The sequence below is a fragment of the Corapipo altera genome, unplaced genomic scaffold (genome assembly GCF_003945725.1).
Source record: "Corapipo altera isolate COAL_440 unplaced genomic scaffold, ASM394572v1 0, whole genome shotgun sequence".
NCBI lineage: Eukaryota > Metazoa > Chordata > Aves > Passeriformes > Pipridae > Corapipo > Corapipo altera.
In genome coordinates, this window is record NW_020884872.1 from 77,742,740 (window position 1) to 77,767,706 (window position 24,967).

Here is a 24,967-nt window from a genome sequence, read left to right on the forward strand (position 1 = left end):
CTCTGAAGGATATTAACCTCTGGAAAGATTCAGCATGATGTGCATGTATCTAAGTGGATAAATAATTTCATGACATGTGTAGGGGTCTAATGCCCGGAGCAGTCCCTCAGACAGGGAGTTTGCCATAACAGTTTGCTCTTACCAGTAGGACCCTTTCTGCCAAATATACCTTTTTAAAAATCAAAGTGTGGGAATCTAATAAAGTGGCTCTTTTCATATTGATTTTATCAATACAAAATACAATTTAAGAAGACACATTATGGAGCTTGATTCAAAAGCTGAGGCTAGAAGCTTTAGCATAACCTCCTCCTGCACAGCCTCAGCCCTGCTTTTTCCACTCTGGGTCTAGGTCCTCAGAAACATGGAAAGGGCAGTTTTCAGGGAAGAAACTGGGTGATCCTGTTGTGAGTGCTGCAGTTGAAATGTGTGAATGGTGAGGATAGCAAGAAGGGAAACTCGGAAAGGAATTGAAAACTGGTTTTTTGCTGCAAAGATTTAACATAGGTTTCATTGCTTTAAGCATTGCCTTGTCAGATCATTGCCCTTTGACAAGGCTTTAGTAACTGGAGTTAAACAAACTGTCTGGATTGTGTCTTCCAGTTTTTCATCATAAAGGAAGTGAAAAATGCTAGAAATCAATTGCACTTGGATAGGAAACTTGTAAAGAAGAACTTTCTTGATCGAGAATAAGTTTTACGGAAAGTGTGGCTGTTGTGGGAGATAAAGAATAGTTAATACATTTGGGGGGAAAAAAAGAATGAAATGTTCGCATTTTTCTGTCACTTAACACCAAATGTTCAGCCCAAGGAAAAAAGGTATGGATTAAGCAGAAGACTGCCAAAGTTAGTTAAAGTTTATCGTTCACATATTGCCTAGAAAATGTCATTCATTCCTATCCTAATTATTCCATATTTGGACCGTCTGGCATTCAGTAACAAGTCATTAGCAAGATAGACAAGCTGCTATTACAGTACAATCTGAACTCCTCTGGAAAAAGCTTGCAAAACAATGAAGGGTACAGAAAACATGAGTAACATGTTCCAATTTTCCCAGGCTCACCAGACAGCAAAGGTACATGATACGAAGCTAAGATAACCTGAATCCATTTCAAGATGTGTTTTAAAAGTAAGGTAAAAAATTCAATTCAACTCTTTTGTAACACTGAGGCCAGGAGTTGAGAGTGTGTTGTATCATTTCTTTTAAACTCTACTAGGAGTTCAGGCAGAGGAGACCAAATAGAAGGTCTAGGTACAGTTTCGCCACAGGATTTAAGGATGATTGTGGCTGTTCACTCAACACACAAAGACTCAGTTGTTTTGTCTTTTCTAGGGAGAAATGTGTTCCATTGTCACAGCACAGTTTGGACCTACCAAAGATGTTACTGTCAATCTTTACAACACCCACTTTCCTCCATGCCCCTGCACTGCACAGCATTGCTCTCCCTCTTTCTATATGTAATCTGGCTGATCCAAGTTCTTTGCAACAGGAGATGTTATTTAGCAGCAATTTTCCATGATGTGGAGCTGGCTGCCATCTGAAGGTTTGCCTGACATTTCTGCTGCCCTGTGTCCTGACATATTCTCAGGTGTTTCATATGTGGAAACTGACCATCAAATTTGGTGTTGAGTGGCCTCTCATCCGACATGTGCATCAGCTGCCTCGGAGAACACAGCTCACAGGAGTATTACTACAGCACTCAACATTTGATGGGACTGTGAATAACAGGCTAATTGCACTGTGTGCTTATTTATACCAGCAACAACACAGTAGTCGGTGCAGGTGAAATTGGGAAGTCACATGCCTTGATAATGACAAGCTGTCCATGTTTCACAGGAGTATGAGAAAGTAGTGATGACAGCTGTGTGACACTTTGAAGCCAGACGCCTCCTGTATTCCAGATACGCTGTCCTTTAATCTCCTAAGAGTCGTGCCAGATTTTGCTGCGCTCTGGGTGACTTCGTCTCTTGCTATGACACTCCGAGACAGCCTCCTCCTGCAGAAGCAGAATTGGTCCGCAGGCTTCAGAGCTATGTTGTCAATACACATGGACGGGCCAGTCTATTTTCTAGCACTGTGAGTGGTGAGTCTGGAAAAGAACCTCCATTTTTTTTTACTGGTGGTCAGTCCAAATTGCCTGGCAGGATTATTGAAATATTGATTAATGGGATGTGCAATGACTACTAGGCTGTTGATGAAGAGCAGGTTCCAGGCCATGTCTTTATAACCTTTCATTTAGCACAGAGGATCTAGGGCCATAGGAGGGAAAGTAGCTCTCAGGATGTTATTGTTATTCCACCCTCTAATGGTTCTTCTGTACTGGAAGAACATTCTTTTGGTGATTATGTATGATTTGCAAATAGTAAGCATCTTAGAGTGACTCAACCATGAACAAACATAAATATGTGAAAAGGCATTTTAAGCCATGTCCCCATAAACCTTTACATGTAATAAGCTTGAATGTGATGTTTGATCCACTAATCATTCTGAGACTTACTAAGGCCAGAAACATAAGCATTAGTTAAGTGCAGATTGAGACTGCTCTGTATTTGACTAGCTATTTTCCTGAGAACTTTCTGACCTAAGTGTGTGACAGAAGCTTTCTTTTTTAAATAACTTTATGAATGTTTGCTGGCATGGCAAACCAAAGGAACAAGATACAATAGCCTCTTGGTATAAATCTCTGTTAATGAGATCAGGACTAGAAACCTCATTGTTCAACTCACATTCTGTCTGAACGCAATCTGCTTCTCAAATTATAAATCAGGGGCAAGACACTGTACCATTGTGTAACCCTACACCCTGGCTCTGGAATGTTTCCTAGTCACAAGAGGATTGTCATCATTTCAGTTACGAGAGAACTATCTAACAGGCTTGGGCCATATTTGGTCTACAACCCCCTCCTTGAATGAAGAAAAATCCCCCCCATTTACAGCAGGGTATTTTTTGTAGCAAAGATACAGAAGCATGCATTATAGTGTGCCACATCTTGGAATCTAGAAACAAAAGAAAAAAGCACTGTCAGAAGCAGTGCTCATTACTAAAGATTAAGAATATGTTTATGTATATTCTATATATCTCCATCCCTCTAGAAAACAAACACACATATGTGTAATAAGATCATAGAATTGAAAGGTTTAGTTCTGTCTGCAAAGGCTCACTGTGTGTATGAAGCCTCTGCCATCCCATGAGACCTCACAGCACATTCTGCTTCAGAAAGAAAGATCCCCTCTAACAATCTCAGTCAGAGAGAGGGACTTAGTCACAGGGTGCGGATGGTGCAGTAATTTCAAGAGCTCTGAAGGACATAATTGCTTCCACATTTTCATCCAGCTTTCTAGCAATCCAACAAAATGGGGAAAGACCTACTATATTTATTACTGGCTCAGAAGCTGTACAGAAGATCCCAAGCTCACTCATCAGCACCACCAAATGTAACTCATTAAATACTTAACCTAAATGCACAACCTTTCTGTGGCAGGAAATCTGCAGTATATGAGAAAACTGTGGTTTAAACATGTTTCAAAATGGCTTTTTGTAGTCTCTTTGCTAACTCATGCTTTCTTCTTCCCAACACCCCCTGTGAAGGACTGTTGTCTCCCATGCAGGAATGTCCTGGGAAGATGTCCTAAGGTGTTCTCATTGGCCCCTTTTAACCCCTTCCTATTGGTTGTTAACCCCTTCCTGCAACCTGTAATTGGTTACTCTGTGAATCCTCCTAAGCCTATAAATGTAACCCCCCCAACAATAAACTCTCTCTTGCCTCTCTGCGCCCTGTGTGCTGTCTCTGTGGCTGCCATGGGACCATGTGGGGAGGGGAGAGCACCTCTCCCCTCCAGGCTCAGGACCTGAAGAAACCCCTGGCTCTGGAGTCCCCCCCCATCCACTTAAGCCGTCGGAAATGGTTCCTCAGATGGAAATGGAACTAGAACTGGGCCGCCCCATGCCACGGAGAAAAAGAGATCCAGACCTTTCAGCCAAGTCACCTTTTGTCTTTGGTAGGACTCAGTCTACAGGAAGGGAAAGAGGTTCTCCCTTAGTACCCTGTGCTCTGTCTCCCTACTTCTACTTGCTGTTCAGAGCAATATCATGAAAAGTCTGTGTAAATGCTCATCCTTCCCATCAAATCCCCACTAGCTGAAACCTCCCTGTGCTGCTCTCAGCTACTGAGAACATCTGTGTTGGTACTGCCTCAGCAGCTGTGCAAAGCAGCACCACATAGCTCTGTTCTCCAAAGGCAGACCATGGGCATGGGTTCACTGGACAACACAGAGATCAGTGCTGCAGTACGAATAATCAAGAGAAAATAACTCCAGCACACTGACCATATGACCTCTGAAGGCCATGTTCCCTAGTGCCAAACCCTTTGCCTACAGCTGAGAACAGAATTCAGGCTGCTTGATTGGGCAAATTTTGCTTTTTATTAGACAGCCAAACTGAGAAATCAGAAGGGGAAATAATTTCCAGAGGCAAGAAATTACCAAATTGGTAAAAGTGGACCTGAAACTAAACATTTCACATAGCTTTTGACTAATTGGATTAAGCTAGTCTCAAAACCTTACCTTGAAGTGAAAAGTCACATTTTTATATACAAACAGAAATATTTCAACTTTTCTGATTTCTTTTCTTTGATCAAAGCTCTGAATATGAATTATTTCAGGAGCACTTCCTTCTTTAGAAATACATGTTTTCATTTATTCGGTTTGCTTAATGTCACAGCTCTTCAATGACCATCAAGTAACAGACAAGGGTTCATTCTATCAGCATTTTTACCTAACTACAGGATGGCACAACCTTAAAGAAATTCAGGATCTTTTAGATTCTCATCATGGCCCAGGTAGGAAGATTAAATATGAACAGACATTGCTAAAAATTGGATAAATGGCATAAGGAAGTAATTTTTTTCCTTTTTCCCTTCCCTTCCCTTCCCTTCCCTTCCCTTCCCTTCCCTTCCCTTCCTTGTTTTTTTTCTATTTTTTTCTTTTTCCTTTCTGTTTTTATTTTCTTCTTTGTTTCTTTTTCTCTGAAAGAGCACAAACTATTGGACACAGATTAAATAAAAATGTTGAACAATTGCTTCCTTCTCCAAACAAGAACAAAATTAATATATACAATAATAGAGACTTTATATGTAGATTTGTGTCACCCACAGTAACTTCTGTTGTCTGGATCATGGCCACCATTGTTGCTGGCTTGGGATTTATATTCAATATTGAAGGAATCCTGCAGCTATGATTTGAAATACAATTCCAAAAACATTGTGGAGTCATCTTTAGTTTCTTTTGTAATGTGCATTGTCATTCCCATTTTGTCTGCGGAATTTGACAATATCAGTCATGTTCTCCTCCCAGCAGCAGCGCTTTACCACAGCTGCTGCCACACAACTCAAGACCTGTGTACTATATACTGGCCTAATACAGGCAAATGAATATTTTGAGGGTGCACTTTAGTCTCAAATGCTTTGAAGCACCCTCAGTCCTAACAGCCTGTGGTTGTACAACACAGCAGTATTCACTGCTGCAATTCTACACACACTTTAGCTGCCCCTAAACAATGTCATAAAGGTTTATTGTGCCTGTTTTGGCTGCAAAACGTAGCGTTTAAAATTCTTGAAGCATCAGTTACAGGTGTCAGTAGTGGCTCTGCAAAGGCCTTCAGCCCTTCACAAGGCTACAGTTCTGTTAGTCTGTGAATTTTGTAGCTACAGAAAATGCTTTTTCCCCAGGAAAGAAAATTGGCCAGGAGCAGTGGCTGGAGAAGGAAGGTCTCTGGCTTCTGCCAGCCCCCCTCTTCCCTCCCATTACCACTGCAGCTCTTGCCACCACCAAGACCTTACCAATGAGCATAGGCAAGGACTCTGCTGTCTTATGATCCTGGCTGGCAGAAAGTTCCACAAGAGAATGGAGAACCAGAGCCTTGTTCACAATCCCCAGGCTGCTGTGGCTGGGGCTGCAGCTCAGCCTATCCCTGTCTTGTTGCCCGTCCCTGCCAGCATGGAGGACTTGTCATAGTCCCCATGTGTCTGCAGCTGCACCTAGCCCTCACATTCACAGCACCATTATGCCTGTCACTACTGCCTCCCATGCCAGCAGCAGGCCTCAGGTCTGTTGACTCCTGCCATCCTAGAACCTAGCTGCAAGTGCTGGAGTGGATGATGGCTGTTGGCTGTGGTGCCCTCCCAGATGTGGAGGGACATAATATTCTTCCTGGCATTGGAGGCTGCTGCACAGGCGATGGAGGAGAAGGTGGACCATGTCAGAGGCGCTTTCACGCCCTGCAAACCCCTGATGGGGCATAAAGGTTGTGTTAACATCAACCTCTTTCTTCTAACCCTGGCCTTCTCCTGGCAATGTCTGCACTCGGGAAGCTGCTTGCCAATCACACTCTAATCAGGCTCTGCTCTGCTGCTGTTTGCAACCCATTTGGGACATTCTCCCAGGCTATTGCCTTGTATGAGCTGATGGCAAAAGACTATGCTGCGTGTACACCACTATCGTAACTTTTCCTGAGTTAAGCTGTAATGATGTGTCATCACACACCACATAGTGCCACAGAAGAGCTGTGGAGCTGCCATCTCGTGCTGAAATCTTGTCTTTATTTGACCCGGGAGCCTTACTGCTTTCTTGCATGTGATTATTTTTTGGGACCATTTCCATGTCATTCTCTGTAAAAGTACCAAGGTGTGCTTGCACCTGAAACCACGGGTGTTCAATCAAGTTTGTACATAGGTACAAATTTAAAGAAACTTTGTGGGTTTTGAATTTAGGCTCATACTGGAAACCATAATGTTAAATTGGTTTTCATACTAAATTTTTATCACAGGAACAATATGGATTAATTTATTTTAAAAAGCAGTTAAAATGGTAGGCGGAGTGAAGGTACCCAAATTTTGTATGTTCACTTCTAAACCAAGCTTGTTGATTTTACCATAGTTAGTTTTCTTTATACTTAAAAAATAAAGTTAAGCCTTTATTTTTTTTTTTTTTAATTTTGTGTGTTGCATAGAAAAGCCTGGAAACACCAATCAGAAGAATAAGCATCAACTAATTGGAACAAAAGACCTTGTTGGCTTTTCACAAGTGCTCAGAATCCAGCTGCTGCCCCTGGGCCCACTCTCATAGTGCAAATTCATGATGCCCAAGAGTCACACTGTTCAGTCACCTAAACAAAACCCTATACTTCACTATTGTCAAAAGAGCCAAAGTCCCCTCAGAAACAAGGTTATTATCTTTGAGTTGAAGCCTGTAACCCTAAATAAAAAAACTAAATTGAAAATCTTTTCCTAGAAATGTAAATGCAGGCAACATGTTTTTGAAAGAATGTCTCCATGTAATTGAGGAAGCTGACTCATGGGCTTTACTTCTGCCACCTAAACCGATTAACAGGAGTAGAAACCTGGTTAAGCTGGTGCTCTGGCTTGCTGACTATCAGGACGGCTTTTGATCCACAGTCTCTGGTATTTGGATTATTTGCTCTCCCCTCTCTTAATCTCTGTGGGGAAACCTTCCTCTGCTATTTAAATATGAAATCCTCACCATACTGGAATGTCGCAGGGTACTGCTTACAAACAGAGATGTCAGGGCTCAGTATTTCAGTGCGAACCAATGTTGAGTTCCAACTCAGAAGGCCCTTTGTTTATTTGTTTCATGTCTTTTGCTGGAAATTCTACATGTATTTGATCACCTAAGACAACGTAAGTCCTGCCATACATCAGAATTTTTAGACATGTGGACTTCAGCCATACTTTCCCTTTTCTGGCAGCAGTGTCAGTACAGATGGCAACAGTGAATAAAAGACACCAAGTTTCTCAAATTTTTATGATTAAATACAGTTTATATTAAGAGGCTCCAGACTGAAGTCAGCCCCTTTAAGCCTGTCAGATTTTTCCTCCAAAGATATTGGAATGCCTAACTAGAGGAGAAAGGTTATTTATTATTTATTATTCCATTCTTCAAAACATTGTATCAAAAAAGAAATCAATCTTTCCCTAAACATTCTTTGTAAAATTTCAGCTGCTAACTATTATTTGCATATGTAGCTCACCTTAGTCTTGGTTGACACAACATACCGGCAGGTAGCTCTAATCCCTGATAAACTGTCCATTGTTACAATGGCATGTTCTCCTCTTCTCTTTTTCTTACAGGTTGGTTCCCTCCTAAGCAATGGCAGCACTTTTTATAGATAATGGCATGATGATCTTGGTAGTATGATGGGGAACAATAAAGTTTTTAAAATACTTTTACCAAATAATCATTTAATAGCTTCTTTTGGGAAGAAGCATTCCACTTAGAGAATACCAGTATTCCTTGGGGGCCGTGTTCCCATGGTTGCACTGTTATGGAGCTCCTTAAATAAAGCTCTCCTAAGTTTCCATACTCTTTGTTTCAAAGACTAGCAATGACACTGTGTGGGGTGGAAATCCCATACTTCCACCATAGCTCTGGTGGAAGTATAGGACTTAATTCCCCAGACAAACCCTACCCTACTCTACCCAATTCTTACTGTATACTTATATGAGCAGAAAATCAGGCATCTAAGAGGAGGTTATAAATCCAGAGATTTAGTAAATTGCTTTTATTGCTTCTTGCAGCTAATTACCAGCCTAGAACTTTTTTTTTAAAAAAAAGTGTGGATATGGCACATGGGGACTTGGTTTAGTGGTAAACATGGTAGTGTCAGATTGGACTCAATGATCTTAGAGGTTTTTTCCAACCTAAATGATTCTGTGATTCTATGATTCTGTGAATGTTTATCTACTTTGTACTGAAAGAGCAGAAGAAGAGCAAACAGAGGAAGTTAGAAAGTCACCGTTTCTTTGCACTTAACTAACTTCACAGATTTAGGTATCATGCTGGTTAACTAACAAAGGGCCTTTAATCTAGAACTGGCATAACAATTCAGGCAGGTTTTTTAAAATTAATTTGACAATAAAGTGCAGAATAAAACAGACAATTATCCTAAAAATGCTTACCAGTCAATTTAAATTCGTTATTTGAGTTTTGCTTTCTTCTTTATTTTGTTGCTAATTTTGTAGTGTCAAACAGTATAGACACTGCATATAAAGCACATAAAGCTGCAAGATCCTGTACCAGATAATGTCAGTGTCTTCTGTACATTTGCAGTGGATTGCTAGCTGAGGCACTCTGGCACTGCTCTGAGGTCATTGCAGGGCTCACCAAAAGGGAGAACATGCATTGCTGAATACTCTATAATGAAATGGAGAATAATGAGATACAAATTTAAATCAAAATGTGATTATGTACAACATTCAAGAAACATCATTTGATGGTATCATGTGATATGTTTTCCATTATATAAACAATTGTGTACCTTCACCTGGATTTAGAGGTTGGTATTACAATGTCCCTCACAGAAATTACTGAGTGAATATCCATACTTTATTAGAGTGTTCTGAAACTAAGAGAGCTGAAGCAGGGTGTTCTCTCAGTAAGTAAAAATTTAAAATCCCAGTGTTTCTCCTATCATAGTTGATGAAATCTCATTCATCTGTACTTTTTCTGAAGATGGCTACTTGTTCAACAGTTAACTCCTATCACTAAGAAGAATTCTAAATGAGTAGCTGAGATCTGAATGTTTAAATGTTTAAGTATATATTTGTAGGGAAAGAAAGGTCTTAAATGTCCATCAGAGAACTTACAGTTCCAGAGACTGGACAGCCTGAGTAATATGTAGCGTTTATATCTTATTTGCGAAACGAAAAATTTTGTAGATGAAGAATTAGTGGGAGGAAGCTTTGTCACAGACCAACCAGCCAAGGAAAAACACATTGCTGAGAGGAACAGTTTTGTTTCCTGGGATTTTTTTTGTTTGTTTGTTTTTGTTTTGTTTTGTTTTAATGCAGGACAGACTATGAAGAAAGGACCAGAGAGTAAGCTCAAAAATGTGTTAGTAAAACACAGTTAGATCCAGTAAAGGTAACTTTGCTGAAAAATGCAAAATGTAAAAGATATTTAGCCATAAACCACTAAATTTATAAGACAGGAGGCAGAAGAAAGTCACACCTATTACTGAGGTTCACAAGAAGGGAGGTAATGATGTACCCTGTGGTCTTTTCACAGTTCCACCTCAAAACCAGGTAACCATTTTGAATTTATGAGCTGGGATAATTCCTGGGGTGTTTCAGTCTCAAATTCAGTAAGTTGCAAAAGCCTTATGAATAAAGAATATTTTCTCTAACATTTTTGGTAACAGTTTATCCAGTAAAGTATATGAAGTATGTGACGATCATCTTGAGTGCGATCATACAGCATGTACAGGACTAGGGGATCAGGCCCAGCCAGCATGGGTTTAGGAAAGGCAGGTCCTGTTCCACTGATCTAATCTTCTTCTATGTCCATATGACCCATCTAGTGGATGGAGGAAAGGCTGTGGATGTCTACCTGGACTTTAGTAAAGCCTTTGGCACAGTTTCCCACAGCATTCTTCTGGAGAAACTGGCTGCTCATGGTGTGAATGGATGCACTCTTCACTGGGTAAAAAACTATCTGGATGGCTGGACCCACAGAGTCGTGGTGACTGGTGTTACATCCAGCTGGTGGCCGGTCACAAGTGGGGTTCCCCAGGGCTCAGTACTGGGGCCGGTTCTGTTTAATATCTTTATTGATATCTGGATGAGGGGATCAAGTGAACCCTCAGTCACTTTACAGCTGGCACCAAGTTGGGCGGGAGTGTTGATATGCTGGAGGGCAGGAAGGCTCTGCAGAGGGATCTGGACAGTCTGGATTGATGGGTCAAGACCATTTGTATGAGGTCTAACAGGGCCAAGTGCCAGGTGCACCTGGCTCAGAACAACCCCAAGCAGTGCTACAATCTGGGGGCAGAGTGGCTGGAAAGCTGTCCAAATGAAAAGGACCTTGGGAGTGCAGGACAACAGCAGCTGAACATGAGTCAGCAGTGTGCCCAGGTGGCCAAGGAGGCCAACAGCATCCTGGCCTGTATCAACAACAGTGTGGCCAGGGAAGTTATTGTCCCCTTGTACTCAGCACTGGTGAGGTTGCACCTCAAATCCTTTGTTCAGTTTTGGGCACCCCATGATAAGAAAGACATTGAGGTGCTGGAGCATGTCCAGAGAAGGGCAATGGAGCTGGTGAAGGGTCTGGAATATAAATCCTATGAAGAGTGGTTGAGGGAGTGCAGTTGTTTAGCCTGGAGTAAAGGAGGGTTAGGGGGGACCTTATTGCTCTCTACTACCTGAAAGGAGGTTGTAGCCAGGCAGGGGTCCGTCTCTTCTCACAGTTAACAAGTGACAAGGACAAGAGGAAATGGCCTCAGATTGTGTCAGGGAGGTTTATATTGGCCATTAGGAAGATTATCTTCATGGAAAATGTTGTCAAGCATTGGAACAGGCTGCCCAAGGAAGTGGTGGAGTCACCACCCCTGGAGTAGTGTAGATGTGGCACTTAGGGACATGGTTTAGGGAGGGACTGGGCAGTGCTGGGCTCATGGCTGGACTTGATGATCTTACAGATCTTTTTCAACTTAAACAGTTCTAAGTATATGATTCTAAGTATATGATCATGTGTCTATAATTTTTCTTCAGTATAAATACATAGTAAAGGAGAAGAGCAATAATACAGGATTATAAATATTAACTCCTGCGTCATAAACTGAACATTTGAAATGTAAATGTTGTACTTCAGACACTCATCTGCCTATTCATTTCTTTGCATTCCAGGTGTTATATTGGTTTCAAACTGACAAGATCTAGAATATACGAAACAAAATACAAACACTTACTGAAGAAAGGTAATACCCGTCACTTATAGAAAATGGTATATCTTCAGGTCAAAGTAAGAATTCACTGCAGTAACAATTATTTTATGCATTGCCATGCATAATTACCCCTTTCCTCTCTGTATTAGACACTAGAGACACTAGAGACACTTGGCAAGTGTCTTCAGATCCCAAAATGAAAATGAAACCAGAGGATGAGGCAGTCTGTTAAAGCCTGTTTACACTACTATAAAGTTCATATTTTTGGGGGCTTTGTTTTGCATATTAGAAATGTGAAAATATGGCAAGCCAGATGAACAGATTGATGTCAATATTTCAATTCTATTTTTACAATATAAGCCATAAGTTCACTTTGTAGGTACTAAAACTGAACACATTTAAATTAAATACTTACTAAGGAGTGCTCATCTGTAAAACATGTGAAGCAAATGAGTTTCTGGTAATGGCTTCTTGAACATCTAAAAAAAGCATGAAAGTATATAATAAATATTATGTAAACCAAATACTTTAATAAAAATAAGATTCACAGTCAAACATTCAAGACAGAACTTTCTGAAGATTGTGGAAATGTAGTTTAATAACACTAGTTTTATTTCCCCTATTAACTGCTGCTGAAATAGGCCATATGTCTATTTTTAAAACTTGTGTCTAGATATTATATGAACAAAAGATTTAGTGTCAATAAAGAAATCTAAAGCTAGAGAAAAGAATGCCAACTACTCTAAGCTGGCAACAAATATTCCAGGTGTAGACTAGTTAGTGACTGTTATTAAAAAGACCACTATGAAGGTACACAGTTTTAGTCAGTTAATTTTTTAACATGTGAAAACAAAGACAAAAAAAGGTGTGCAGAAAGGTCACAGTTTAAAAAAGCAATGTACTTTTATGACACATAAGTACATACAACCATTTACTTACTGATTTACAGGTACCTACTTACATGTAAGTCTACCTGTAAAATTTCCCAGCTTCCTATTACCAATTTTAATCCCTAAATAATTAGGCAAGCTAATTAAGTTTCCCAAATACATATGTATCTGTATGTATTACATTAATTTTCACAGTTACTTCATTTGCAATCTGTTAACTCCTATGACTCTTTGTTTCTTTCATATTCCTAGCATACTTTTCTTACAGTTTTCCTGTTCACACTTTGCAAACTTCAGCATTCTGTCTCCCAGTTCTTTTGCTGAATTTACCTTTCCCTATATTTCTTTGTAATTTCCCTCTTATACGGCAATTTAGTTTCTATATTCGTGTATTTCTCTTTTCATATCTACTTTCCTAACCTGAGCACACCATACTAAAACACCTCTCTGGTAAAAAATGGAATTCTTCATTTCCATTTGTCTGGAAGCAATAACCACAAGTTATGATATAATGAAATTCGGAACCACTGTTTGATGGAGCAGGAATTATAAGCTACAGCTGCAGAAAATTTCTAAACAGTTGCAAAGATCTATTATTCTGCTGTGCAGTTTATAGGAAACTGAAGCCTTTTTCCTTGAAGTCATGCAATCCACCATGTGATGTAAAAATCAATGGATAGTGTGCAGAAGCTTAATAAGCCCTGGTTTAGTTTGATTCCAGGCAATAAGGAGGTATACTTGGGTAACCTGATCATGAAATGGTGCAGTGCAGAAGGAAAAGTAGTGGAATAGTAACAGGAAATCAGTGGACTTCAAGAAACTCTTATAAACTCAAGTAATTGACATGTAAAATCTTGTATGAAAAAAGTCCAAGGAAAATGTAAAATTCAAGAGAGTTGGCAATTCCACAAACAGTACAAATGGCAAGCAGAAGTTATTTCAAATATATGAGAAGTCAAACAGTGAAGAGATCACGTAGACTAAGTCACAAGTTCCCCACTGATTTCAAATACAAGATGGAGCACACAAAATACCAAAACTATGCCAAACTAATGAGAGCTTATATGGAAGACATGTATGACCACATAGGTCAAAGCAAATCCTAACCATTAGATAAAGGAACAGACCCAAGAAGTAAGTTTGTTCTACAACTATGTTAGTTATTGTAAGACGACTAATGAAAATGTTAGCTAATTAATCACTGGGGAAAAAATTATCGAGAACAAGTATAGACATTTCTTCCACATTCTTCAGCAAAATGGAAGCTGTGATTGCAGAGTTCATACAAAAAGCACCAGTATAAAGCAGGTAAGAAATCATCCTGGCATAGAGAAAGAACAAGTTAGAGAATACTTAAGTAAGTTTGACATTTTTAAAATGGTCGCACAAGTGATATTCACTCAAACAGTCAGATTTATCTGCAGTGATGTCATAACTCAGTATTTGTGACCTTTAAGAATTCATGGAGAAGAGGAACATTCTAAAATACTAGAAGAAAATGAAAAGCCTTTCATTATAAAGGGATATATTTGCAAAAAATATATGATATATCATATAAGAGGCAATTATTTGCAAAAATAATTGCAAAAAAATCAAGATGGATAAAAACAGGCTCCCAAGTGAGACTGATGCACCTGATGCATCTTGAAAGAACATTTTTGACAAACATCTGTTGCAAACAACATCTACAGTTGGGCTGAAGATGTCCTCCAGTCATATTTTGAATCATACTTTTGACCAAGAAAAGGTCACCGTTATTTTAAATTAATCTCACTGACTTCAAGAGCGGTTTCACGATTTTGATCTACTGTTTGCTAAATTCAGTAAATAATAATAATAATAATAACACTAATAATAATAATAATTTCTATCACGGGATTCCTAGTTTTAACCCAAATAAATCTATGGCAACAAAATATAAAGTTATTTAATCATTTGATTTATCATCTTATTTATTATCCAACTTACTTTGTAGCCTCTGATTGAGATAATGAAGAGACTGGAAAATCCTCTGTTCTTCTACTGAGAGTGCACTCATGCCTGGACACGGAGCTCTGTTAAGCAGTGAGGGCTGTCTGTCTGGCTGCACACTGTCCATAGCTGCCAGGATTTCACCCTCTGCAATGTGTGTATTTGCTAGTTTTTCTGCCATTAGAAACTGAATAGTGCTTTCTGAAACTGAAGAGATTACAGGGCATCTTCAAATGAGAAGAGCTCATTACATTTAAATAAACTGCTTGTTTTCATGACTATATGTCTGTGAAACACATAAAACCGACATTGAAAGATCAATTGGCAAAATCAAGAAACTTGATACATTAGAAAATAAAATAATTAAGAACACTAATTCATCTTATAATTGGCACCAAAGCAAGTCCTAATGAGTTTGGAAATATGTAATGGTAGCAAGCAATACCTGTCCCTATCATACAGTTATGTATGACATGTACAGCTACAAACAGGCATGGAATGAAAATTAAATACGTGTTGTAATGCATTTATAAAACCATCCATACCATGATAGGGTTGCATTTCCAGGATGCAATATTGCATTTCCAGGAAAAAAAAATTAGGTCTAGATAGATAACTACCCCTTTCTGCTTAGAATCACTGATGTCAAAAGGCACAAGCCATGTTACACAGTGGATGTATTAGGTCATTCTACTTAATGTACAACCAAGAATTGAAGTGAGTTGTGTTACTATACCTTCCTCAGATTTATAGATGTTTTTCATCTTTTGTACTGGATCAAATGTGGATGGAGCAGGAGTCGGCTGGACAGTACATAACAAATTCTATAAAAAATATTATAAGAATATTTTAAGTATAATTTAAGGTAACCACTACCTTCTGAACATGTTTTATTTATTATTTCATATTACCAAATGTTTTGAAGTGCCAAAGTATTAGTGTATACTAATTCAGTGAGGTATTCTGGTTGGTTTTATTCTTGTCGTTAGCAGTGACAGCAAACATACTGATTCAAAATTGCATGACACTGAACAAATCTTTGATATTTCTAAAGCTCTTTCCATTTTGAAGATAAATAAGCTTTTTATTTTTTGTAGTATTTTATATTAACCTGTGCACGATGAGTAGGCTCCCATCTTTTAGATGCTACATTTTGTCTTCTGTGTTCTGAAACAGCTCCGTGTTTATTTTCATAGTTGCCAATAACTTGATTTTGTCTTGTAACAGGAACAAAACCTTAAATAACATGGAGACAAAAACAAAACAAAAATGTGTAAAACCATGATAAAGATAGTAGTAGCAAAACTAATAATGATGAGTAAATAAGTCTGCCCACATTCAGATGTTTACATCTGATCTCATTAAATATATTTTCTTAAAATGAAAAGAGAGAAACAGGCACTTTTAAGGCATTTTTTACCTCATGTTAGCATAGGACTATGAGATACAGGTGTGGATTGTATGTGGACATAAGCAGGCTAAGTGAAGCCCCACTTTGAATCCCAGATAATAAAAATGGTAAGTACAAAGATACAAGGTGGTCTTATCAAATAAAAAGGAGAATGAAAGGTGAGCTATGATATAAAAATACCAAATAATGTGCCAAAAAGTAATGTTTTAGAAAATAAATTGTATTTAAAGAATAATCTTGAAGTCTAACTGCCCAAGACAGTAAATGCCTGTTGACAAGTTGCTGTAATGTATATCTTAATGGATTCAACTTCTGTTAAGATTACATAGCAGTTTGCAGAAAATGGGGTAGTTCATACAGTTTATTTGATTCACAGAATCAAAGAATGGTAGAGGTGGGAAGAGACCTTTGGAGGTTGTCTGGTCCAGTACCTCCACTCAAACAGGTCCACATACAGCTCCTTGCCCAGGACCATGTTCAGATGGCTTTTGAGCATCTTCAAGGATGGAGACTCAATAAAGTCTCTGGGGCAATTTGTGCCAGTGCTCAGTTACAAAGTAAAAAAAAAATGTTTCTTGATATTCAGAAGGAAACTCCTTTGTTTCAGTTTGTGCCCTTTGCCTCTGGTACTTTCAGTGGGCACCGCAGAAAAAAGCCTGGCACTGTCCCCTTTGCAGCTTCCTTCCAGGTATTTATAGACATCAATAAGATTCCCCATGACCTTCTCTTCTCTGGGATGAACAGTCCAAGCTCTCAGCCTTTTCTCCTAGAAGAGATGCTCCAGTTCCTTTACTATTTTCATGGCCAGTCACTAGATTCTCTCCAGCACATCCATGTCTCTTGTACTGAGGAATCCAGAACTAACACAGTACTCCAGGTGGGGCCTCACAAGTGTTGTAAGGTTTAAAAGTCATGGTTTTAAACCTTATTTCTATAGCTTGGGATTTCGTAGTTAATCTTACTAATTCATACATCTGTGTACTAATTGTAATGACAGTACTGCTGTATAGCATTTTCCCTCAGTCAGAGAGGTCTAACCTAGACACTGTACCTCAAATCTATTTCAGTTTTGTCTGGTGTAGCAATACATTTTCAAAATTAAAGCGTCAAATTTCAAAATTACAATTATGTTCTTAATTAAATGTTTATGCATACAAACCAGAGATGCAAATTAGCATTTTCATAGGCAACTCAGGAATCTACATACCCAAGGAGATATTATATTCTCATTTGTAAACACAGTTACTAGACTTGTAAACGCAGTTACTTGATTTATACTTTGGAAGATAAATTACCTCTTTATTTACATAATAAATATTTACATGTGCAGTTTAACGTACAGTTCGTGATTTCACCAAGAGATCTTTTACTGATTCTAACAGAATTTTATTTCTTTTGTGGTTATTACAGTGACATTAACAAAGCAGAATTCCTACCATTCACAGAAAAAGAAAACAATTAATTGATACTTGAAGCATATTTGAAATTAGTCATCTGGCTGTGTCAGAGACTGAAACAGTTAATGATTTATGCATTCTAGGAGACTTTTGCAGGCTTTTGACCTCTGATGGGCAGTTGGGCCCATCCCTCCCTTCAGTGCTGAAGGTGTCAAGCCCTGAAAAGGCGGAAAGATCTGAGTTTATACCTCTGATGGCCCAACAAAGCCCATCCCCCGCTCTGCCAATCTTGAAAGGCGGGAACCAGGCCAGACACAGAAACTCTGTGCAGGCCCAGGGAGAGTTTGGAGGCTGGAGGCACGGCCTGTGACACTAAACATGGGTATAATAACTCATAACTTCTTGGAGTGTGGGGGCTTCCCTCCTTCACCCCCAGCAGATCAAGGCCACCACTTCAACTGACAGACATGGAAGCTGCAACTACCAAGTGTCATTGCTGGACTCCGTGGGCGGTGACTATATACATTTGTCCACTCTCAGCTTTTCTTTCCCTTACTCTCCCTTACTCCTATCCTGTCTTTCTCTCCCCTATGCATTTCCCCCCCTCCAAAGGTTACCTCTATGCCACGTTGTTATATGACAACACCATGCTAGCATACCTTTTGATACAAAATTGTTAAAATAAACCTTACCAATATATGTTTTCAGACACTGATTATTCAGTGTCGTTTCACTCTAATCCACCCCAAGGGAATTATTGTTAAGAACCTGGGTTACTGCCCCTCCCTTTCTCTGGGGCGGGTCATAACAGGCTGCTGCCATCAATAGTAACATGGGACACATTAGATTTAAAAGGTTGCCATTTAGTTAAGTGCAAATTATTGTAATATGATGCATGGTGCTGAATAGCACCAGAAAAGAAAAGGAAATGTTATATTGAATATGGCAGAAAGTTAAAAAAAAAACAACAAACAAACAAAAAGAAAACAAGAGACCCCTGATTATATTAGTGATCACATGATGTTTTTTCAGAAAAAAGTAAAATTCAAACTTGCTCTATGCAGATGCATCAATACTTAATTTAATTAGTTTGCAAGACATGCTAGATGGGAAAGATTCCTTTGTGACATGTAAGACAAAATTATAATAAGCAATAGTATCTTTAAGGGAACAAGATACTAAGCAGTCTACAGCTGTTCAACCATAAGCATGTAATTAGCCCCATATTTGTGATAGGCTAAAGGTCAAACACATTTTTAAAGCCTTTTACTGACTAAACAAGAAAGGTCTTAAAATAGTTCTAATATCCAGCTACAATATAATATGCGTCAGCAGAAGATATACAACTTGAATCCTGGAAGCCAAATTAAATTAAGATCCTCATGGATGATAATTTTATTTATTCATTTTGTTCTCACTTATACTTTAGGTACATTTGGCCAAGCATTGCAACAAATCACATTTTCTACAGTGTCTTCACAAACCTCATGGAACTCTGCAGATATTTTACTCGAGAGCAATGCAGCATTCAATCTCAAAACAAGCACTTCAGGGCAAAGACTATGGTGTCTATGTGAATTGGTAGGCAATTGAACAAATAACAACAAGTCAGTAAGAGTTATCTTGAGTATTTAAAATAAAGAAGACTTTCAAAACACAAAATCTAAGCAGATACTGAGAAAGGGCAACCCACTCAAATGTATTCCTCAGCTCTTCCCCTGAAAGAGCTGGAGGTATGTGACATTGGGAATGTAGCATTTAAAGTTGCAGTGAAGACAGTGTTAGTAGTGCACACAACTTTGACCCAGTACATTTCCTGACTGATTGAGCTGATGTGCAGATAAGGACATCAAAAGGCAAGAACCTCTGCTGGAGGCGAGGCATGGTAATGCAAGTCTTCATTCATTTCCAATGTAAAATCAAATAGGTTAAGTCACCCAGATCTTAAATTCATCTGTTTGACTTTGAACTGGAATAGACAAACAGATAGCATTTTTCATTTCTCACCCTACTTAAGTCCAAGAATATTCACCTGCCTGCCTTACATAACAGAGCTGTTTTGAATCACTCCATAGTTAAAACTATATATTACTAGATAAATGTAGATAAATACTAGATATATGTAGATAAAACTAGAAATATAGGGGGGGCTTAAGTTATCTGAATTCATTATTTTGCTAGAAAGTATTTTTGAGTTGCATGGCCAATCCTTGGGGTGATCTTGGTACATAAAGCAGTTTGAAATACTGCTTATACTTGAAATAGGGTCTACAGTTGCAGGAACTCCTGTTGTAGCCCTCAGTAGGAAGCAAACCAACAAACTACATAGAAATTATAAGCACAAGGATGTCATCAGTGCCCAAGGCACAGAATATAGATAGGCTGCACAGGAGAAACAAGGCAAATCAAAAAGCATGAAATGTAATTTGAAATGTAAAAACTGGGAGATGAAAGTTTATTCACCCAAAAATTTCTTATGCATCTTTCCTCTATCTAACCAATCAATCTCTTCATCAAGGTTAATTTTTAATGAAATGCAGGATTGTTTATCAAATTCCTTAAAATTCTTCATAAATCAGACATACTTTGCAGCAGAGCAAAGTTTGCTTGGCAGAAGCTCTTTAATTTTAACCTACCTTTAATTTTTTTTAAGCTTTGATTGTATTACTGGAAATAAGTCTTAATAATTTTAGGCATTTTCAGTGTCAGCATTTTAAAAACACAGTAGATCTACACTTCTTTCACTCTCATGTGGCAGTGACTGTTGAACAAGCTATGACTCTCAGTTACCTTGTAAAACTTGCTTGTATAAACTTAGTCACTTCCTCCTATATCATTATTTAGACCACCTGTCACATCTGCTCATTAGTCATGAATATAATCTCAGGGAAAATACTTCCTTTTCATTTAATATTGTAGAGAGCTATTAAAAATGAGGATCAATGTTCGAGAGGCCTCTGGGCACCAGTAGAATAGAAATGACAATGACAAATGGTGAAAGCTTGTTAAAACTGGTTGTACTGTGTGGATGGATGAAAGGCTGGACGTTTCAACTGAAAACAAATTCATGATGTAATTGAAGAAGACTTTTGTCTGAACATCCCCCCACCCCAGAACCAGAAACATGACTCTTACCAGTAGCAGACTCCTTTGCAGCTCGGGCAGAATGTGCTCCACGCCAGGAGGTGCTTGTTTTTCCAGCTGTTGGGACATGATGGAGATGTAATCCATTTTCTGCATTAACAGGTCTTCTCTCAGTGCAGGTTACTGAATGATTTTGACAGGCTCTTGCCTGAACACCACTTACAGAACAAGTATTTTTTGCCCAAGGTTCATATTTGACCGTGCTGGAGTCGGGTGGAGAGATCACAGCGGCCAAGCCAGAACAACAAGCAATGTTCTCACTGTTTTCTCTACCGTTCCTATTTAAACCCCAATTTGCTAGCACAACATGCCTGTCATTTAAATCATTCCTGCTGGTAGTGGTAGCTTGGAGGCTTGAAGGCAGCACTGACTGACACCCAGGGCTGGCTGCATTTTTGACACTTCTGTTTCCCGGCAGAGGTGCGGAAGGCGGGTGAGGTGTTAGCAATTTCCCTGGAGCTTTTTGAGTTTCATGTGCTCCAGTGGCTGACTGCAGCTGGAGTATAGTGCCTCTTCTCTTGGGCATAAAACTTGACTGGGCTCTTACAAATGTTTCTCTTCCAGTTATTTTTGCCTTATTTTGGAGTTGATTACCTTCATTAATTTTAGAATTATTGCTATATACTGAGGGCTTACTTGCTTCATCTTTTGACACCATCCAAGCTTTTTTAGCAGAAAAGGATTCAGTAGACATAAATATATTCTGAGATGTGCATTCTTTATTTGACTGTTCAGTATTAACATTTGGTTTTGATAAATGAGAATTTTCCTGATGATTTTTCATGAACGTGGGGTTTGAAGGTTGAGCAACAATACTTAAATTATTCTTAGGAGAATTATTTGCAGTTTGAACATATTGCAGCTTTGAAGAAGATACTTCACTGGTGCTTTTTTCATAGCATTTTTCATTATTTTCTGTTATTATCTGGTCAATTTGATCACACCATCTTAGCTTCCTATTGTATTTTTCATTTTCTGCACTTTTCCTTTTTATGTTTGCCAGTTCTAAACTGTCTCTGATAGACGACATGGATTGATTTCCAAAACTGATCCCATGGTTCATAACCACAGTTTTGAAAGGACTGGGTTCATATTTAGAATCCTTCTTTAGGATACTTCTGAATAACTTTGCTCTTTTTCTTTCAAGAATATTACTTTTCAGGGTTTTGTCCTGTGCAGGAATTCCAGAATTGAACTCTGTATCTGACACCAGTGACATAGTGTCAATTATATTTCCCTTTCCTTTCTCTTTGTTATTCTGTTGCTTAACTTCCAACCAAACTGAGGCATTTGGTATGTCTTGAAATAAAGACGTTCCTGGAACAGCATCATTAATACATTTAATATTTTCTTTTGTTTCAGTCATTTTTCCTGAGGTATTTTTAAAAAACTTTGTACTGATATTTTTGTCCTTTGGTAATGTATCAGCTGTGCTGGGAATGCCAGTGGAACATCCCCAATTAGGAAATAAGATTATAGATGTTGCAATAGGTTGACTGGATGCTTGCACAGATATAGTTCTCTTCTGTGGGGTCATTTTAAAACTCTGATCTTGCATCAGATCCTGAACTCTTTCTCCTGGAATAGAATCAGGGCTGTCCCAGGCTTTGCTAGGATTGAAAACAGGATGACCAGTGGCTAATGTGCTAGCCATTCCAGAAGATGGCTTGCTTCTGTCTTCTATATTTTGTGGAAAACTAAATGTATTAATTACAGAGCTCTTCTGCTTATCAGAGGTAGAGAACTCTGGAAGTTTTTTTCCAGGTCTCTGAGAAGCAGATGATTCCTCCTCTGAAGTGTTCACATGTTCAGCAGGAGTTAGAACATTATGTTTAGCTAAAAGATCATGAATAGGTATGTTGTGGTAATGTTGTGAATCTGCATTTCTCAGGCAATTATTTAGATGTGCATTTTTAGAAGTACTTTGATCTATACGAAGTAAGCCATTATTCCTAGTCTGGGATTTTTCTGGATCATACAGGGCACAGTCACACTGTGCAGTCAAAGATGATTCATTCGGTGTTGTGTAATTTCCACTTTGTCCTCCAGCCTCAAGACTGTCAAGGCTTGTCAGGCTTTCTGAATCATCTGTTTCGTTGAGTTCTTGATGAAAATTCTGAAATACAGGCAAAGAATCAGACTGTTAGATTTATCAGAAATGTGGTTTTGCTGATACTAATTTTTCATTAATGAGAGCTTAGACTAAAATACAAACAATATTAAGCCTGATGTTTTTATGACTTGGGTTCACATCACCACGAGTGTTTCCCCAAGTCAAAATTTACCTGTATTAAGTTGCAAAAGAAAATGGTGTAATTTGGGAAGAAATTTAGAGGAGAGAGCTGCATAGTTCAACAAATTTAATCCTTAGTTATATATGAATTCTGCAATATCAAAAAAGGAACTAGATTTGTGTAAACAACAATACTGTTTATGGATTTCCCTATAATACAGGATGACTTCCATCCTCTGTAAGGCTTCTAAGTGAGTTTACAAATTAAAAGAGAATCCATGAAACTGCAGATTTGATAGCAGATCTGCCCCAAACTGGAACTTTTCCATAATATTAGACTGAATATGTTTCTTTTCATACAACGAGCCACAAGTGATAAGGAGTTAAGCCTTGTCATGGCAAACACAGAAAAACCTCTTAGCTATCAAAACCACAGCGACTAACGGCTCCCAACCCCCCAGTGAAATTCCCTGTTCTGTTTGTGTCTTTCAGAAAGAAGAAAGTATCATCTGATCTATGAGGACAGATCAGGTATAAGAGCCTAAGTGAGTCCCATCTACTCCCTCAACCTTCTCATCAGATTTTAATGGAGTGATGAATAAGAGAAACTGGTACCATCTGAAACATTAGTGGGACAACTTTATGTATGTACTGTACAAACATTTTCTTCACTATCCAAGCCCTGAGATGCTGACATCACTGACAATATATACTTTTTTAAGTACAAGACTTCAAAATACCCATAAGCATAAAGGATAACAAGCATGTCAACTATTTTCACAATCTCGTACACTCACTTTCACACGACTCAGCAGCAAAGTGATTGTTAAACTTATGTTGGAAAAAACTGGTGTGATAAACTAAGAGAAGCTGAATTAGATATGCAACTTATGCAATGAAGTTTTTTTTTTTATTAGTGACTTGAAATGGAAAATGTTTCAAGTAGCAAAATCTGTTAACATAGGTAAGTGAATATATATCCCCTAGCAATAACATAGAATTAGCATTTTGAAAACTCACCAAAGGATACAAAAATTCTTTAGTGAATAATAATAATATATTTTTGTAGTAAACATTTTTTATTCTAATAAAATTGTTATACCTTAATATTGCATGCTTTATAGTTGTACAAATGTATTACATTGCAGAATAAAAAGCTTAGTAAATCCTGAAAGATTTTTATGGTTGAATTAAATCTTGCACTATATGTTCAGAGGTTGGTGCAGTCTTCCATTATAGTTATGATCTGAGATACAGAAACTAAATAGAAGAACAAAGAACGAAGCATAGGGAAAGATCCCTTTAGGGAAAATTTTCAAACTAAAGCTATATAAGCCAGTGCCTTTCTAGTAGAAAAAAAGAAATAACACTTTGTTAGTTATTTATTAACTTTTATGTTTGGCTAAATTATATTGTTAACCTCTGCTTGAACTTCATCAAACAAGGAAAAGGCATTTACTCAGAGTTTTCAATATCAGGCCAAATTTAAGAACTAGCTTTGAAATTTTCAGATGGAAAGAAAAAACAGTAAAAAGAATTTAGGGTTTAGTCCTTGTCTAATTTGGAAACTGCAACTGTATGGCAAAATACATGTTTCTAAAATGACAAAGTTAGGCAGCAGAAAAATTTTGTAAGGATTGATTTAAAAAGCACTCTTTCTGATAGCAGGTCAGCTTAAACTGATAAATATGGAGGATGCAAGAAAATTTGCAACTTTTAAAAATTAGGATTAAGAAAAATTCTACCTAGTTGTGCTCCAGAGCACAAAAGACTTCATCCTTCATTATATATATAATTTTACTCTCCTTGTAAAAACCCCAAAATCTCAGTTGAGGTAACATCCAGAAATGTTAGAAACTAAAGAACAGAGTCCTCCTTTAAACACATACTTACTTTTACACAGTTTATGCAACTTTAGTTCATTTTTTTTTAATTTTATGTTTATTTTGTTTCAGCATACAATTTCATCCTTTCACACATTAAAGATGTTTAACATTCTTATTAAAATATTCACATATTTCATTCCCCATTTTAACCTACCATGTAGTGCAACTGAATGTCATGTTTCCTCACAGAAATGTGTAACTAGAACTACTTCTGCAGACAAAAAAAAAAAGCATTCAACAAGTACCCATTTTTGTGATCAATAAGTGCAGAGAAATAAACCTGGAAATCCCAATAATTTAATTTG

The 24,967-nt window shown here is 38.1% G+C and overlaps 1 protein-coding gene and 1 long non-coding RNA gene across 5 annotated transcripts in view; one reads left to right on the forward strand and one right to left on the reverse strand.

The window, feature by feature from the left end:
- Positions 1-4,722: 4,722 nt before the first annotated feature.
- On the forward strand, positions 4,723-11,818 carry LOC113945226. The gene is made up of 3 exons (XR_003527014.1): positions 4,723-4,834; positions 10,077-10,152; positions 11,693-11,818. It is a non-coding gene; the product is annotated as an uncharacterized LOC113945226 (long non-coding RNA).
- CEP126 (centrosomal protein 126) overlaps positions 8,982-24,967 on the reverse strand; it is a 37,982-nt gene continuing 21,996 nt past the window's right edge. The window contains exons 6-11 of one of the 4 annotated variants that reach the window (XM_027638891.1): positions 20,535-22,659; positions 15,703-15,827; positions 15,328-15,415; positions 14,589-14,798; positions 12,146-12,209; positions 8,982-9,203 (exon numbers count right to left, since the gene is read on the reverse strand). In XM_027638891.1, coding sequence (XP_027494692.1) covers position 9,203; positions 12,146-12,209; positions 14,589-14,798; positions 15,328-15,415; positions 15,703-15,827; positions 20,535-22,659 — 2,613 coding nt within the window. In that variant the 3' untranslated portion in view covers positions 8,982-9,202. Of the gene's footprint in view, positions 9,204-12,144; positions 12,210-14,588; positions 14,799-15,327; positions 15,416-15,702; positions 15,828-19,263; positions 19,369-20,534; positions 22,660-24,967 lie in introns of those variants that run through there. The other 3 variants (XM_027638963.1, XM_027639022.1, XM_027639113.1) reach the window with 3 other exon arrangements.